The sequence below is a fragment of the Otolemur garnettii genome, unplaced genomic scaffold (genome assembly GCF_000181295.1).
Source record: "Otolemur garnettii isolate 467f Iridium unplaced genomic scaffold, OtoGar3 scaffold00080, whole genome shotgun sequence".
NCBI classification, from domain to species: Eukaryota; Metazoa; Chordata; class Mammalia; order Primates; family Galagidae; genus Otolemur; species Otolemur garnettii.
Window position 1 is genome coordinate 2,586,461 of NW_003852475.1, and position 18,486 is coordinate 2,604,946.

General features: G+C 42.7%; 1 protein-coding gene across 1 annotated transcript in view; it reads right to left on the reverse strand.

Moving 5' to 3' along the window:
- Positions 1-18,486, reverse strand: part of TMEM163 (transmembrane protein 163) — a 256,522-nt gene that overhangs the window by 7,977 nt on the left and 230,059 nt on the right. Inside the window, exon 6 of the mRNA XM_003794372.1 lies at positions 299-410. Coding sequence (XP_003794420.1) covers positions 299-410 — 112 coding nt within the window. The remainder of the gene's footprint in view (positions 1-298; positions 411-18,486) is intronic.

Genomic DNA, 18,486 nt, shown 5'->3' on the forward strand with positions numbered 1-18,486 from the left:
CTTTGTGCTTCCTGATTAAGAGGCTGGGGAGCCCCGACCTCCCCCATCCCTCTCCCATTAGTAGGTCAGGGTAGAGGTAATTCACAAAGAGTTTATTAAATTCCCAGGGCACATGACATCTGCCTTGACGTGGGAACACCAAGAATCATTAAACATCTGGGGGATGAGAAAGAGCGGTGAAGATGGATTCCAAATTATTGAGTTCTCCTGCAAGACCAGCAGTTAAAAGTGACCCAAACAGCACCTTCCTTTGCTGTGAGCTCAGCCCCCAGAGATCGGACACACTGGTCTTACTCACCATCTGTTATGAGAGCTCTGCTGGTCAGAACCTTCCCCAGCATGAACTTCAACACAGCCAGGATGCTGCAAAGAATCCCACTTAAAATGGAGACACTGAACAGGAAATCGTCCTAGAAGAGAAAGTTCCAGATTTCAACACTTCTTCTTCTGTTAGAGCAGATAATCTACAAACCACTTGCCTTAAAGATCAGCTTCATTCCAAGTACAAATAATCTGTCAGGTCTGCTGCCACTAGGGAGGGTGCTGCAGGCTTACGTGCCTCAGCTACCTGCCTGTCTGGGAATTAGAAAAGCTGGCCAAACCCAGATAATCTCAACTTATAGTTATTAGAAAACCATTGTGTATTTCCTTTACAGTAGGAGATTTGCCTTCCTATTCTGCTAAAATGAGTGGCAATCAACTGATTAATAACAGAGTTAGAGACCAGGTGTGGTGGTTCACACCTGTAATCCCAGAACTCTGGGAGGCTGAGGTGAGAGGATTCCTTGAGCTCAGCAGTTCAAGACCAGCCTGAGCAAAAGCAAGACACCGTCTCTGCTAAAAATAGAAAAATTACCCAGGGGTTGTGGCTGGCCCCTGCAGTCCCAGCTACTTGGGAGGCTGAGGCAAGAGGATCACCTGAGTCCAAGAGTTTGAGGTTGCTGTGAGCTATTGATGCCACATCACTCTACCCAGGGGAACAGAGTGAGACTCTGTCTCAAAAAATAAATAAATAAGATGAAAATTAAAAAAAAAAAAAACCAAAGTTGGTCAGAATGTAAGAACAGTGTCTTCTAAGCAGAGTTTTCCAAAAATAATTCACAAAGCAGTTGATTGAGAATCTTAGAACACAGAAGTATACCACTGGCCTCAAAAGCCTTTACCACAAAGTCAACTGAATTTGCTGTAGGGTCAACTACAGCGGAAGCTACTTAAAACTGTGTAATTTTTTCTTAAATTCACACAAGGTAAATGGGAGCTCAAATATACCCTACAGGGTAAGGAAAATAGGATCTAAAAATACAGTCTGCTATTGACGTTATCTTAACACTTCCTGAAAGTTGTTACCTTACCTTTCCAAGCAAAGAGTGAATCACATAGGCAAAAGCAAGCACCATCTCCTGACACAGTACCCTTCCAGCCTTGCTGCTTCTGTGTCACACCCGTGCCACACAGCCTCTAGATTTCCCAATATTAAAATGCAACTGCCAGCAGAAATCTGATACAGCATGATACATACACAAAGAAATAGGATTCACCTTCCGTATTTTATTAATCAAATTCATTAACTTCATGACAGTGCCTAGGAAGACAACCTATTTCCCTGGGCCTGAAACTGAGCAAAGTCATTTGAAAAATTATTTCTCTGGAAACAGGCTATCTGTACAGGATCAATGGCAGCAGTGGTTTTAAGCATATGTTTTAAAATGCTTTGCTAATCCTCTAAGAGGCAGAGATGAATCCCCTCACCCATGCCCTGACCTTAAGTATGGACTGGACTGGTGATAAGAGTACAGAGAGGGAAATGGTAATTTAATAGTGGCAAAACACAGGAGACGCCACCTTAGCCAAGTGATGGAGATTAACAGTACCCTCGATAAGCTGTGCTGACATCACGTGCCCCTGACATGATGTGACAGGAAGGGCACTTCACCTCCTTGGTGTTCTGCCCCCAAATTCAAAACCTCAGCTTAACTGTGAAGAAACATCCAACAAACCCAAACTGGGGACAGTCTACAAAATACCTGAGTGCTACTCCTCAATTGTCAAGGTCATGAGAGACAAAGAATGAGGGAGAAACTGTCACAGATGGGAGACTAAGATGTGACAACTAAATGCAACATGTCTGGACTGGATCCTGGAACAGAAGTAGGTCATCAGTAGAAAAACTGAGGAACTCAGCAGAGCGTCTACAGTTTTGTTAACAATGTTGCAATCTCCTACTTTGGATAACTGTACCATGCTATGTGAGGTGTGAACATTAGGGCAGGCTGGATGAAAGGCATATGGAACTCTCTGTACTATCTTCAAAAGTTGTCTACAAATCTACAATTATCTTAAATTTGAAAGTTCATTTACAATAATCACCTCATTGAAGCTCCCCCTCTTCAAGTTATCAGGAAGGGCTGTGCTAAAGCTGCCTCCTCCAGGCCCCTGGAGTCCCTGCTGTGTCTGAGAGACACAGAGGTGGGGACGACCCATGTCTAAGCTCCTTTGTAGGGGGAACTCAGCCTAAGGACAGGAGACAGCACCCATAGAAAATGTATACCCACCAAGTTCACATGTTGAAACCCTAACCCCCAGGTGAAGGTATGAGGAGGTGCGGCCTTTGGGAGGTGACTAGGCAGATACTTGTGAACGGGATCAGTGCCCTTACAGAGGAGGCCTGGAGAGCTGCCTCCTGTGACCCAGAACTTGTGCTCTTAACAGACACCGAATCTGCTGGCGCCTTGATCTCAGACTTCCCAGCCTCCAGAACTGTGAGAAATATGTTTCTGTTGTTTCTAAGCCACTCATCTACAGTATTTTCTTCCAGCAGCTTGAATAGACACAATTAAGGAATTGTACAATCTCAGGTGCTGACAGACTCAGAAATCACAGGTTGGGAGGCAGTCGGTTAAGTATTTTGAGGCTCCAAATTCAGAGGCTGAATTCTCACTTTGCTGCTCCACACTGGAAGCCCTTCTGTCTCCATTCAATTTCTCCACTTGCAAAGCATTCTTGTAAAAGAAACATAGGGAACTTACTACCTAGGATAAAGAATGCATGGTGAAATGTAAAGAAATTTCAGAGAGATTAGGAGTGAAATCTACAGTTCTCCAGGCCCGGGCGGCTCTGAGGTCCACCTCCTGGAGGGGAGGAGAGAAGGTTCATGGCGTAGAAAAGCAGAAGCCTGGTGTAGTTAGAGGAGGCAGGAGCCCTACCTAATAGCTACGCACCTCTGGGCAGGTTGCCTAACTCCTCCCTTCCTCCCTTTCCCCATCTGCAAAATAGAAAGAATAGTAGGCCCACCCCACCACCCCACCACCCCACCTCATGCTGGCTTCATATAGTGTGCGCAGAGCTCAGCTGGAACTTCATTTCCCAGAATTTCCTTCTTACGTGGAGCCCAGTTAGGAGACATCTGGGTGAGATGTGGAAGGAAGAGGTGATGCAGATGCTCTCAGTCCTTGGAGCTGGTGTGGGACACAGGCACTGCCCGCAGCTCAGGCCTATCTGGCTGAGCCACAGGTGTACAATGACAAGGGAGCACCTGCTGGATCCCCTCCTTCTGCTTCCGTGAGCCCTGAGTCACGGCACAGGTACAGCTCCTTCTGCAGGTCACGTGAGTCTTGGCTGAAGGCAAGGCCAGGCCCTCCTGCTAGGCGCCAAACTGTCCCTGCCCCTCCACTCCACTTCCTCCTGACTGCCTGCCCTGCTGACCCCAGGCAAGCTCAATGCCAGGCTCCAAGGCAGTGTCCCGACAGGGACATCTTCACCATCAACCACTGTCATGTGAGTTCTCATCCCTGCAATGAGCCCTTTATTCTATATCATTTATAGCGGTCTGCTCCTCTGCTTAAACCCGACATAACATTTCACAAGCATGTGTCACAGGGCTTACACAGTGCCCGGCATGGAGAGAGTATATGACTACTAAATTTTTCAAATGTGAGGAAACTGATATGCAATAGGGCAAGTTTTTCCTGTCTATGGATTATTTCTACCAATGACCATCTGCTCACAGAGGAACTGGAAAATACTACTGTCCCGCTGTGGGAGGACACAGACTATGGTCATCTCTGAGTCTCATCCACAATGCAGTGTGTGGCTCAATGCTGCTGAGCTGATCTGCCTCAGAGTAAAAGAAAGCCTGCAGAAGACCCCAATGAGGGCCTGGGCTGGCACAGACCTACCAAAGCTCTTCTCCCAAAACTAGCTTTCAAGGTCCTAGAAGGTCTATGATTTCCCCACCCAGAGCCCAGCCAGCTCCCCTGGTCGGCAAACACCCCCCTCTCCACCCAGGTCTCCATAGGCCACATCAACTGTCACCATGAACATAGGGTCACAGAGACAGTCATCAGCCTGCTCAAGACATTGACCCTTATTCTGAACTAGACATCTAGGTTTCCCCCAAATCCATGTGTTGAAGCCTAACCCCCAACATGACTATATATGGAGATGGGGTCTCTGGAATCTACCTAGGTTTAGACTTGGAGGGGGCATCCTAATGAGACTAGCCCTTACAAGAAGAAAACAAGACATCTCTCCTCTCCCCCACCCCGACATGAACCAAGGAGAGGCCATCTGAGGACACGTGAGAAGGGGGCCATCTGTAACACAAGGAAAGATGCCTCACTAGACACTGACTCCACTGGCACCTTGATCTTGAACTTTCAGTCTCTAGAACTAGGCAGAATAAATTCCTGTCATTTAAGCCATCCAGGTGATGGCATTTGTCTTTGGCAGGCCAATGTAAGACAGCCTCCAAGTTTAATCAAAAAAGTTGTTTCTGAGAGCACACCTTCTCCAGCCAAAACAGACATGGCTTATGATGAAAAACTGCAACCCTTGCAGGTGTGTATCCACGCAGGTATACACCACCACTGACTTCCTTCAGGGCAGCCACTCCTGTCATCTCACTTAATTCTCAGACCTGTGTTGAGTGGGCATCTGAAAGGTGCAGAGAGGCTAAATACCAATGACCGTCTGCTAGGGTTACTCTGCTAGGACCTGGAATTGTTACCAATTGTAAACTCTATGAGGGTACCTCACCTATGGCATAATCATCTCTCATGTCCCTAAACCATGGGTTCTGTAAAAACAGAAACAGCCATTTCTTGCTAAATATGCTGTTCCCACTCTTACCAGCACTAGGTCTCTAATTCTCACAGTTGAATCTTCACTGAATGATGAAAATTTGAGACAATATTTAAGATTAGCCACTCATTCAGAGACAAGGATAAATGTACATTTAAGGTAAACTCTACATAAATTATGTCCATGCTAACAAGCTCCTTCAAGACCTTGTAGTGGTAAAGGCCCTTTGTAATCATATTAAAATTCATAAAAGTTTGGTATACTTGATATAAAAATTAAAACATATGCAGAAAAAAGGTCATATTTAAATAAAAACGAGGACATACATTATCACAAAGGATTAATCTCCTTACTATATACAGGGCTCATAGAAATCTGTAAGGAAAAGACCAACAAATAATAGAAAATGGATAAAAGGCCAAGGACAGTTAAAAATAAAATGATTTTTAAACACATGAAAGAAGCTCAAACTCATAAAAGAAATGAAAACCAAAAGTACTGTACTATCTTTTTTACCTAACCAAAAGTATTATAAAACTGTGAGAAAACAGGCTTTCATACAAATCTGGTGGCAGTGAAAAATGGCCTAACCTATGTAGAGAACAATTTGGCAATTTCTCTGAAAAGTACAAATCTACTCTTTGAGGAAGCCACCTACTTATGTAAACTTATCTTGCTGCTATGCCTGTACATGCCTGAAAATGATGCTATATACAGGTATATTATTCACTGAAAAATCCAAAATGAAAAATGAAGATTATAACACCTCTTTCTGAGTAATTAATAGAACAAATCAATAGAAAATCAGTAAGCATACAAGGCCAGGTGTAGTGGCTCACACCTATAATCCTAGCACTCTGGAAGCCTGAGCTCACAGGTTCAAGACCAGCCTAAGCCAGAGTGAGACCTTGTCTCTAAAAATAGCTGGGCATTGTGGTGGGTGCCTATAGTCCCAGCTACTCGGGAGGCTGAGGCAAGAGAATTGCTTGAGCCCAAGAGTTTAAAGTTGCTGTGAGCTGTAGTGCCACAGCACTCTACTGAGGGTGACAAAGTGAGACTGTCCTTAAAAAAAAAAAAAGAAAAGAAAATCAGTAAGCATACAGAGACTTCAAAAATCCCATCAGCCAACCTGGCCTGACATTTCTGAAATATCTACCCTACAAGAGCAGGACACATAAAGGCAGTCCCCAAGTTACAAATGAGATGGGTTCTGTAGGTTTGTTCTTAAGTTGAATTTGTATGTAAGTTGGAACAGGTACAATTATCTATTACTTATAATAACCTCTGCTCATCAACGCAAGTTGTATGTCAGTTGGATATTTGTAACTCTGGGACTCACTGTAATGGCCTCCATTCATAAATGCAAGTTGTACATAAGTTGGATGTTTGTACCTTGGGGACTGACAGTATTCTTAAGTGCACCTGGGGTAGTCATCAATGTGGACCACGTTCTATGCTATTAAACAGATCTGAACCAATAAAGAAATTGAAATCATACAAAATATATCCTATGACAATAATGGAATTACACTAGATAAGAGTAACAGAATGACAGAATAATTCTACATATTTAGAAATTAAACTACACAACATACTCCTTAAAAGCTTATGACTTAAAGAAGAAATCACTAAGGAAATTAGAAAATACTCTTAAGTAAAAAGAAAATGAAAAAATAACATATTGAAATTAGTGGTATGCAGCAGAAGTCTTGTTTAGGGGAAATTTATAGTAAAAAAAATTATAAGAAAAGATTTAAAAGGCCTAAAAGCAGTGATTTAAAGCTTCCCCTTTAAGAAAGAATTAAGAGAAAATCAAATTAATCCCAAGGTTAGAAAAGGAAAGAAATAATAAATGTACCAACAGAAATCAATAAAAATGGATAAATAATAGAGAAAAAGTAAAACCAAAAAGATCGGTAACATTGGATAAACCTCTACTACTTACATAGGACAAAAAAGAGGACACAAGTTACCAACACTGAGAATGAGAGAAGCCACATCACTACAGATCTAACAGGATCCAGTAAGAGGATAATAAGGAAATAATGTAACCAACATTATGCCAATAAATTTGACGCCTTAGAAGAAATGGACAAATCAAAGCTCTTTCAAGAATATGTAGATAACCTGAAAAGCCCTATATCAACTGCAGATGCTGAATCTGTAGTTAAAACCTGACTCACAAAACTTAAGGCCCAGATGGCTTTACTGGTGAATTCTACCAAACATTTAATCCTTTAAGGAAGAAATAATACTAATTCTAAAACAAATTCTTCCAGAATATAAACAAAGAAGGAACAATTCCCAATTCATTACTGAGGGCAGCATGACACTAAAACCAAAGCTTTACAAGAAAGCTACACACCAACAGCTTTTGTGAACTCATACTTGAAGTCCTTAACAAAGTATTAACAAAAAAATAAATCCAGCAATATGTAAAATACAATGTGACCAAGTGGAGTTTATCTTCAGAAAACAACATTGATTAAACATTCTCATATCAATCAAAGCATTTCCCATCTTAACAGACCAAAAAAGGAAATCCATATAATTATCTTAATAAAAGCAAAAAGAAAAATCAAAGGAAAAGGGAGGGAGGAAGGAAAACACCTCTCAGCAACTAAGAATGGAAAGAAATTTCCTCAACCTGATAAATGTTATCTAGGAAAATCCTATAGCTAATGTCAGCCAATGGTGAAAAATGAGTGTTATTCCTCCAAAGATTCCCAAAAAAAGCAAAGCTGTCTGCTTTCATCCCTCTGTTCAACACTGAATGGGAGGAACTAGCCAACAGACAGGAAAGAAAGAGGTAAAACTATTTTTTATTTATAGACTATATGATTTTGTAATTATAAAATCCCCTGTAATTTACCATATACATGCACAAACCCCTGCATACTAGAACTATAAATTAAGTAAGATCATAGGATATAAAGTTAATAGGTAAAAATCAATTATATTTCTATACACAAGCTAGAAGTAATGGCGTTTTTGAAAATACTGTTTAAAATAACATAAAGACACAAAGCATTTTTAAGGATAAATTTAACAGAATGTATGCAAAACCTGTACACTAAAAACTACAATAAACTTCTTTTATTTATTGAGATAAATAAAAGAAGAATTAAATACATAGAAAAATATACTGTGTTCAAGATTATTAAAATGTTAGTTTTCCTCAAATTGGTCTGGATACAAAAGCCATCTTAACCCAAATCCCAGTAGGCCTTTTTAAAAATAAGTAAATATTAAATAAGTGAATACTTATTTTAAAGCTTATTTAAAAATGGAAAGTACTTACAATATGTTTATTTTAAAATGGAAAGTACTTATAGTAGGCAAAACAATTTTGCAAGTTCAAATGTTTACACTAGGCCTGATTTTAGACCTATTATAAAGCTGCTCCAATCAAGACCTATAATCCTGCCATAAGGACAGCCAGACATGTAGATCAACAAGACAAAATAGAGAGTCCAGCTATAGACCCACTCTTATATGTAGTCATTTAGATTTTGACAAACACAAAAGCAGTTCAATGGGAAATGTAAACTCTTTACAACTGCTGGAATAACTGGATATGTGTATGGAAAGAAACACATCTTGATCCTTATATCACACTATACAGAAAATGTGAGATGGACTGCAGATCTCGAAGTAAGAGCCAAAACTAAAAAACCCTAGATTATTTATGAGCTTGGGTTAGGCAAAGATTTCTTAGTACAAAAAATAAGTACTAACCATTAAAGAAAAATCTGATAAATTAGACTTTATTAAAATTAAAAATTTTTATAACTTGAATGACTATTAACAAAATGAAGGCAAGCCATGGACTATAAAAAAATATTTTGTAAAACATATCTTCATTTTCTTTTTAAAGAGGCAGGATCTCACTCTGTCTCCCAGGCTGGAGATGCAGTGGTGCAGCAGGAACTCACTGCAGCCTCAATCGAATTCTTGCACTCAAGTCTTCAAGTAATCCTCCCACCTTAGCCTCCTGTGTACTGGGAATACAGGCATGTACCACCATGCCTAATTCATATTTTTTTACTTTTGTAAAGATGAGGCCCAGGCTGATCTCAAACTTCTAGCCTCAAGCAATCATCCTACCTTGGCCTCCCAAAGTACTGGGAGTACAGGCATAAGCCACTGTACCTGGCCATACAAAACATATCTGGTAAAGGACTTATATCCAGAATATATTAAGAATTTCTACACTTATTAAAAAGAAATCAGAGGACTAAATTTTAAGGGGGAGGGCAAAATATTTGAACAGCTGCTTTACCAAAGAAGATATAAGAATAACAATAAACACGTGGAAAGATAATCAACATCATTGTTTAACAGGGAAATGTACATCAAAACCACTATGAGTTGCCACTACGTACCTATTAGAATCACTAAGATGAAAAAGATAATCCCAAGTGTGGCAAGCATGTGGAGCAACTGGAACTCTCATATGCTACTGGTAGGAATGTAAGATGGTACAGTCACTTTCAAAAGAGATTGGCCATTTCTTGTGAAATTAAATATAGCCTTAACATAAGACTCAGCAGTTCTACTCCTCAGCAATTCTCTTGTTTATCCAAGAGAAATGAAAGCATACATCCACACAAAGACCTGCACAGCAATGTTCTCAGCTGTCAATTCATAATATCCAAAAACTGGAAATAATCTAACTGGTGACTGGATAAAACTGTCTATCCATACAATGGAATATTACTCAGCAGTTGAAAGGAATGGACGGTAGATATGTTCAGCAAGAACAGAGCTGCATTTCAGAAGCAATGTAAGTGAAAGACGACAGACACAGGAGACCAAATACTGGGTGACTCCATTAACATTCGAGAAAAGGAAAACTATAGTGGCAGAAAGCAGATCAATTGGGGAGAGGAGATAATTAACAACAAAGGGCGTGCAGGAACTTTTGAGGATGATGGAAACATTCTGTAACTCCATTGTGCTGGTAGTTCTGTGACAATACATACGGGTTGGTCTCAAAACTTTCATAGTGCCCTATGTATCAGTCAAAACCCACCACATTGTATATGTAAAGGGTGAATGTTATTGTATGTATATCTCTATAAAATTAATTTTTTAAAAATTTATCTCAGGGATGCCTGGATGACACTAATAGTTTCACAGCCTGAGGCACCCACATTATAATTAGGCACAGAATGTCCATTATCATAACATGAAATAGAGGACACGGATCCAACCACAGTCACTATGAAGATTAAAACAGGCTTCCCCAAATCCCATTACATTTGTCTACTCAGAAGAAAACAAATTATTTTATCACAAGGACATTTGCACTCAAATGTTTACAGCAGCTCAATTCACAACAGCAAAGCTGTAGAAACAACTCAAGCGCCCATAAACCCACGGACAGATTAATAAAACATGGTGTATGTATACCATGAAACACTGTCAAGCCAGAAGGAAAGACAGAGACTTTACATCTTTTGTACTTACTTGGATGGAGTTACAGAACGTTTTCCTTAGTAAAGTATCTCATCGCTTCTCGGCCTTTTGACTAAAATCAAATGTAGTAAAGTATCTCAAGAATGAAAAGGCATCCTATGTACTCAATACTAATTTGAAACTAGTAGATGAACAACTACCGGCCCACATGAGAGACAAACACAATCAAATTCAAGTCGGGGGGAAGGGGCCCATTGCATGTGATGTGCGCAGTATAAGGGTATGTGGCACACATCCAAGGTGAAGGACTCAACCACAACTCAGATGCTACCTGACAAACACAACAATGTAACCCAATCATACGAAACCTTATCCTAATCCAAAATAAATAAATAAATAAATAGATTAAAACAGGCTAAGAGTTCAGTGGTGGAACAAGGACCCAGATGGGCTGGCTTCAAGTCTCAAGAACTTCCTATGGGTGTATGTCCATGGGCTGGGTGGGTAAGCACTCCTTTTCTAGGTTCACCTGAAGTGTCTTCTCCATTAAGAAAATCCTGACAGCTCTCTCTCTGAGATGCGCCCACACTAGAGCATGTCCTCCCAAGTCCTGGGACCCACCCGCACCCATGTGTTCCCCAGTGTCTCCTTTTCCTGTGAGCTCCCTGAGTGACCTCCTCTCTCTTCCACTCTGTATCCATCCCCATTGCATCTAAAAACATTTGTGATATGAACTTCCATACAGCACAGAAGGGACATCAAAGCCACAGTAAGCACAGTCTTTTACCAGCTGTTTTATGGAAGATGTAGAAATATTTATTCATATGTCAATGTCTCATGTTGACCCTTGTGGTAGTCCGTTGGAGCCACCTGTGTAACAAATTACCATAAACTGCGTTGCTTTTTTTTTTTTTTTATAAACCAGCCAGTTTATTATTTTGTATTAAGATGTAGAACTTTTACCATACTGTGTTAGCATGAACAGTGAATTTTCTTCCTAGAGGCAGTTACATTAAAAACCAGATTATTATCAGGTCACTTAAGGAGTCTGGCATCCAAACAAGGAGGTTAATCTTAAGAGCTCATCTGTGACAGCCTGGGATACTTTCCCACCACTGGGACAGCCCAGCCTCCAAAAGCTTATTGACTTTTTCCTACCCATCTTAATGTTCAGAAACTTATTTTCTGTTCCGAAGGCTGGAACTCTGAAATCAAAAAGCCGTCAGACTCCACATTTGGTAATGACTCACTTTCTGGCATAAAGATGGTGCTTTATTCCCTCAAGGCAAGAAGGGTAAGGGAGCTCTCTGGGGTCTTTTTTATAAGACCACTAATCTCATTCACAAGGGCTCCACCCTCATGACCCCATTCCCTCCCAAAGGCCCCACCAGGGTTGGGATTTCAACACATAAATTGGAGGGAGACACATTCAGACCATAGAAACCTTCAATAAAAGTCAGGAGCATAATGTTAAAATCCTGACTCAGTAGTCACTCCTGGGGTAGCAGTGGCAGGGAAAGGTGAGGGCTAAGCATACTAGTTTTCTAAAGATCAAACTGAATTCTGGAATGTGTGCTGGGATGGGAAGAAACACCACCCCAGGGACGGTCTTTGGGGGCATCAGCTATTTATTGCCTTGACTTTGGAGGGAAGCAGGTCACCAGTGAGGGTGAGGCTGAACTGGTAAGGCCAGAAGGGTCCTGAGTTGAGCAGACCCTCAAGGCCTTACTCAGATGCCAAGACATCAGACATGAGCTGGGTCTGAACACACACACACCCCATCCCTAAGAGCAGCAGTAGGGACAGATGAGTCTGGCACAGCCCCTGTGCCCATTACCAGGACTGCTGAGAGCCTCCCTGGACAACAGCTCACAGTCCCTGCTAGAGACAATATTAACATCCTTCCAAAGTTCAAATATTGAGATCCCAGTTAACACATGATGGAAAGAGAAAGTAAGCCCTTAGGAAGGTGATTAGGTCATGAGAGCAGAACCCTCTTTATAAAAGAGACCCTGCAAGACTTCCTTGGCTCTTCCCCATGTGAGGATACAGTGAGAAGACCCCATCTATGAACCAGGAATGGAGCCCTCTCCAGACATCAAATCTGCCAGCATCTTGATCTTGGACTTCCCAGTCTCCAGAACTGTGAGAAATAAACTCCTGTTGTTTATAAGCCACCCAGTCTATGGTACCCTGTGCTAGCAGCCTATAGGAGAAAGGCCTATATACCTCTGGCCAAAAAAGCTGTTTGAGAGAGAGCAGTGAAAAGACTTTGTGCAGGCATACTTGTGAGAAACTGAGGCAGAATTCCATATGACTGCGGGCGTAAAAACCCCCTGACCTAAGGTTGGCCAGGTCGGTTATGGGCATAAAACCCCCCTGACTTAAGGCCCACATGGGAATGGAAGCTTGCAAACAAATTTTCTGTATGTCTTAGAAATTTCTTAATTATGCCTTGCTTAAAATTGAAGTAACTGCCTCCAAATGGTGAGGCCAGCAGGGCGGGTATTCAATCTATCTTGCTCCCCCATAGCCTCAAGCTTCATCAGATAAGAATAAAGAAGTAATGGCTGACAATATCTTCTCCATTAAGTTATGTTAAAAGAATTATGTTCAGCTCAGCACCTGTGGCTTAAGTGGCTAAGGCGCCAGCCACATACACCTAAGGTGGCAGGTTCAAATCCAGCCCAGGCCGCCAAACAACAATGATGGCTGCAACCAAAAAAATAGCCAGGCGTTGTGGTGGGTGCCTGTGGTCCCAGCTACTTGGGAGGCTGAGGCAGGAGACTCGCTTAAGCCCAGGAGTTGGAGGTTGCTGTGAGTTGTGATGCCGCAGCACTCTACCCATGGGGACAACTTGAAGGTCTGTCTCAAAAAAAAAAAAAGGATTATGTTCAAAAGGATTATGTTAGATAAAGTGATATCAGTTAAACCGTAGATTACTAGGGAGGAGCTACTCAGAGATAGTCACAAGATGTTTATTCATGAGATGATTATGGATTGTAATGAATATTAATGAAGTACAGTGCACATGTACACAATGGACTATATAAACCAAAAGTAAAGAAATCAACTTGCCATTCGCCATGAGAGAGCAGTGGTCCCTGACTGTTTAAGCCAGGAATAAATAAAGAAGTTGTCACATGCCTGAGAGAGCTATGAACCCCTTTATTTAAATACAATTTCAATTGTGTGTTTATTCTCTGTGACATCGCTTCTCCATGAGACCCTAACGGCAACAGCAGCCTGATGGAATTAAGACAGTTCCACAGCCTAAACTGTAGGGTAGCTTAGAAAATGCCATCTCCACCTGCTCCCAACAGTCCTGACTACGTGTGGCAAAAGCCAGTGGTCAGTGCATCTGAGCGGACTGTCTTTTACAAAAACTAGGAATGCTTAAACATGTGTGTCTGTGGTTGTTTCTTTCCTAAGACGTTTCCAGGAGGTTTCATGCTTAAATATTTCCTTAAAGGCAGAAAGGTACACAGGAAGAGGGATACCCAGGTAGGTGGAGGAATGATTGACCTCACTCTGTCTTTATTCTGCTCTTTGGAAGATAAGCTTGTCATCGACATCATCTGCGTGAAATTGAATAGACTTCAGCTTCCGGAGCTAGATTCGGATTGCAGACCTAAAGTAACAATTGGCATGGCCCTACTTATGAAAGGATATACTCTTAAAAGGTTTCAAGGCCTATGAGGCCTGTGAAGAATTTACTTGTGAAGGATTTGTGGGGAGCATCATTCAGAGGTGCTGCAGGCCTTCTGCCTTTATGTGGGGTCTGGCTAATGTATAATGATTCGACACAAGGTAATAGCTGTTCATTTGGAAGAGAGCATTGCCTACTCAGCCTTCAGGCTTTAATTTTCCCTTGGCATAAGCAGTTCAGGAGTCCTGAGAGTTTTTATTTGCCTTCACAACTGGCATATTCCTACCCCAGGTCCTTTGGACGTGCTGTTCCCACTGCCTGGAGGATCCCCACACCCTCATGGCTCATCCCCTCACCCTGCCATCTCTCTGCTCATTGTCACTTCTCAGTGAGGTGATTCCCTCACTGTAATCACTCCCCACCCCTGATCTTTTTTAATAGAACTTTTCATATTCAAGCACATGTGCTCTAGTTTATATTTAATGAAATTAAAAACTTAGCTCCTCATTTGACTAACCACACTTAAATGTTCAATATGGCTATCCATTTGGAGAGTGTAGACAGAACATTCCCATCATCAGGGAAAGTTTTACTGGACAAAGATTTAGAAGCCAGTTGATTTTTCCTTCTGACCTTGGATAAAGTTGTAAGTAGCTAGAAAGTGGTGTAGACAAGTGCAGGACAGGAGCAGCTGGGAATCATGACCTGGCAAATGATCAGAAAGTACCAGTTATGATTGACTAACACCCTGCCTCCAAACTGTACCTAGGATTAGGTTTCATAAATGTATTATGTATTTTTATTGAGGTATAATTAATATATAAGTACAGGCTTGGCGCCTATAGCTCAACCAGCTAAGGCGCCAGCCACGTACACCTAAGGTGGCGGGATCGAATCCCCAGCCCGGACCCGCCAAACAATGACGGCTGCAACCAAAAAATAGCCGGGCATTGTGGTGGGCGCCTGTGGTCCCAGCTACTTGGGAGGCAGAGGCAGGAGACTCACTTGAGCCCAGGAGTTGGAGGTTGCTGTGAGCGGCAATGCCACGGCACTCTACCCAGGGGGACAGCTTGAGGGTCTGTCTCAAAAAAAAATACATATATATATAAGTACAGATAATAGATGTTCAATTTGATAAATTCTCTCTATGATTACACCCATATAACCACCCCCAAAACAAAATATAGGATATGTCCCATATGTCCCTTTATGTCCCAGAAAGTTCCTTCATGTCTCTTTCTCAGCCTCCCGCAACTACTTTCTAACTTCAATCACTATAGATTCATTTCTTCTATTCTTGAATTTCATATAAACGGAATCATACAGTATGTAATTTTTTTTTGGTTTGGCTTCTTTTGTCAACATAGTATTTTTGAGATTCATCCACAGTGTTGCAGGTATCAGCTGTTTGTTCTACATTCGTCCTTGAATCTTATTCTAGAGATCTGTTTCACAGCCTCTCCATGAAAGGTTTGTTATAATTCAATCTAAATGTTGAACTTAGAAATCCTGTTGATCCCAGGCTTTTTTATTTAGACTCCCAATAAGACAGGCAGTTGTTGATGCAAGGAACAGGAGAAGAGAAGGGAGGAAGCTGACGGGATATCATCTTCTCCCCTTATTTAGGAGACCATCTGCCTTCCTGGAGCTGTACCTTCAGGACAAGGATCAGAGTGACAAGAGCTGAGGTGGAGGAGCTGCCAGGACACTACCCCCTTCGAGGTCTACTGGTAGCTTCAAAGAGGGCTGGTCCAGTCACAGAGTATGACCTCAGCTGTCAGGATGTCTCAGCACAACTTTCCACCTCCAACCTCCCAACCCTCTCCCAGGCATCAGCAGCAGCAGTAGTTTCCAACATTGTGACCCTGAGTTTCTCCATCCCCTCTGCCACCATCCCCATCTTCCCATACAATCTCATCTCATGATGTTGCTCACAGGAAACCCTTGTGTTGAAATAACATTTCTTTTCCTGCAGTGTCAGCTATCACCTCCTACTTTTAAGCTTATTCTTTATCAAAGGTGATACCAACAGTTGCAATTCCAGGTCACAACAAACTGTAGCCACCAACACCAAAAAGGTGTGTCTGAAAAACCCTCCCTTTCCCCCAAAGACCTCAACATTTTCCTTTTTGGAAACATTTTCCTTTTTCATAAGAGGTGTGACAGCAAGCAGGAATACTCACTTGCTTACGCCTGCAAAAAGGCGTCCTTTGCCTTCCTAATGAGGACAAATTCAAACCATTCTGACACTACACATGTTACAGTATTACCCAGGGAAATGCTAATGCTGGCTGAATAATAAATGAATATTGATTTACGGCCCAGGTGAAATTAAAACAGTCACTCTCCTCTTCAGAACTTTTTATCACCAGCCTCCCCTCCACCCCAGCAGCAGATGTGGAGGAAATTACACCAAGTATAAACCCTCAATTTCCCCTGGTTATTAAATTATTTTGACAAAGTTGACATGGGTTCACATGCAATGGCTTCACAATTTTTAAATTAGCATCAGACCATTTTGATGTCAGGAAGGTCGAATTGATATTTAGACAAGCAGGTTAGCAGCCAGGAGGTTCTGTTGAAGGCTATGGACACCGGGGTCCCCAGTAGGCTCTCAGGCAGACTGGGGAGCCCTGGTTCTGGTAGCTGCTGGCCAGGGGTGCTAACCGCCAGGGGAGGCCCTGCAGGGTATTTGAAGGAAGGAGGAGCCCAACTCCATGGGCCCATGAAGCGAGGCTGGCAGGGCTGCAGGAAGCTACAGCAGGGGCCACAGGAGCACCAGCTGAGGGGCCACAGCTGCCTCATGACAAGGGGGCCCTTAGTTCCCCGCTGCCGCTCCATGACGCAGTCTGGCTTCTGTTGAGGGAGGTGGCCCTCACATTGCTGTTTTCTGATACAAGATAAGGAATGCTCCGAGCCCTGAAGGTCACCATGGCACCTGAGATGAGCCAGCCTGGCTGGGCTCACATACCACCCTCCCCTGCTAGCTATCAGGCATTGCAAGGAAGTGATACCTTTGGGATTCCCTAAAACTAAGGCCATGCATAGCATCTCCTCAGCAAACCCCTCATAACAGAGGCATCATCATCCCTGAATAGCTCTGCTGTCCAACAGAAGCAGGGCCTGCTTTCGGCCTGCTGTTGCTCCCAAGTTGGTGGGAGCACACACCACCACCCCAGTATCAAACCAGACAATTCCCTAAGTCACAGTAACAACACAGGCCAACATGCTTTACTAACGCGCATTAGACACGAGGCTCTCTTCCATATGTTTGATAAACAATTTAATTTTAGTTTAGACATAACCATCACACAATTCCTAGTAGGTGAAAATTACAACCCTAACAGAGAGGTTGAGTAATCCCCCTAGGATCTGGTCACATAGCTAGTCAGAGATGCTGATGGCAATCAAACGCCATCTGGTGGCCTCTATCCACTGCCCTTCATACCCCCCCAAAATGCAGGATGTTCTTTCTCTAATGTCTCATGTGCCTGCTTCAGTTTTTGCCAAATAAAAGGAAAAGGACAATCCGCAACACTAAAACACTCCTTTACAGTTTGAAAATGCCTTAAAAGTCAGAAGGGGCTCGGCACCTGTGGCTCAAGCAGCTAAGGCGCCAGCCACATACACCTAAGGTGGCGGGTTCGAATCCCCAGCCTGGGCCCGCCAAACAACAATGATGGCCGCAACTAAAAAATGGCCGGGCGTTGTGGCAGGCGCCTGTAGTCCCAGCTACTTGGGAGGCTGAGGCAGGAGACTTGCTTGAGCCCAGGAGCTGGAGGTTGCTATGAGCTGTGATGCCATGGCACTCTACCCAGGGAGATAGCTTGAGGCTCCGTCTCAAAAAAAAAAAAAAAAAAGTCAGAAGGGATCCTAGCTAAAATCAGTGGACTGAACACCCACATTTAGCTCTTCTGGGCCCTCCAAATGGCAGCATAGGGATGTTTAAGGCATGAACCCACAAGGACGTGAGAACAGAGGACAACAGTCACAGCACTGTATGATGGGGGAAGCACACAGAAGCCTGGGAGCTGCCTCCACGGAGCAGGGAATGGAACAGCCCCAGGGCACAGAGGCAAGGAACGCCCACCCAAGGGAGGCTCAGGAATGGATGTGACAGGCATTCCTGCAATGGGGGTGGAACAGGTAGAACAAAAAGCAAGAGCATTAATTCACTACACATCTTTAAGATGTCCAGACCCCTCCCACCACCACTTAGAACGTGCTCTGCTGCTCCCAGCAGGGGAGTAAGCAGACTCATCACAAAGAGTAAAATACAGGTTCTCTCCAGGGCACACTGGGCCCGAAGGCAGGGTCACTGCACTGAACAGAGGGAC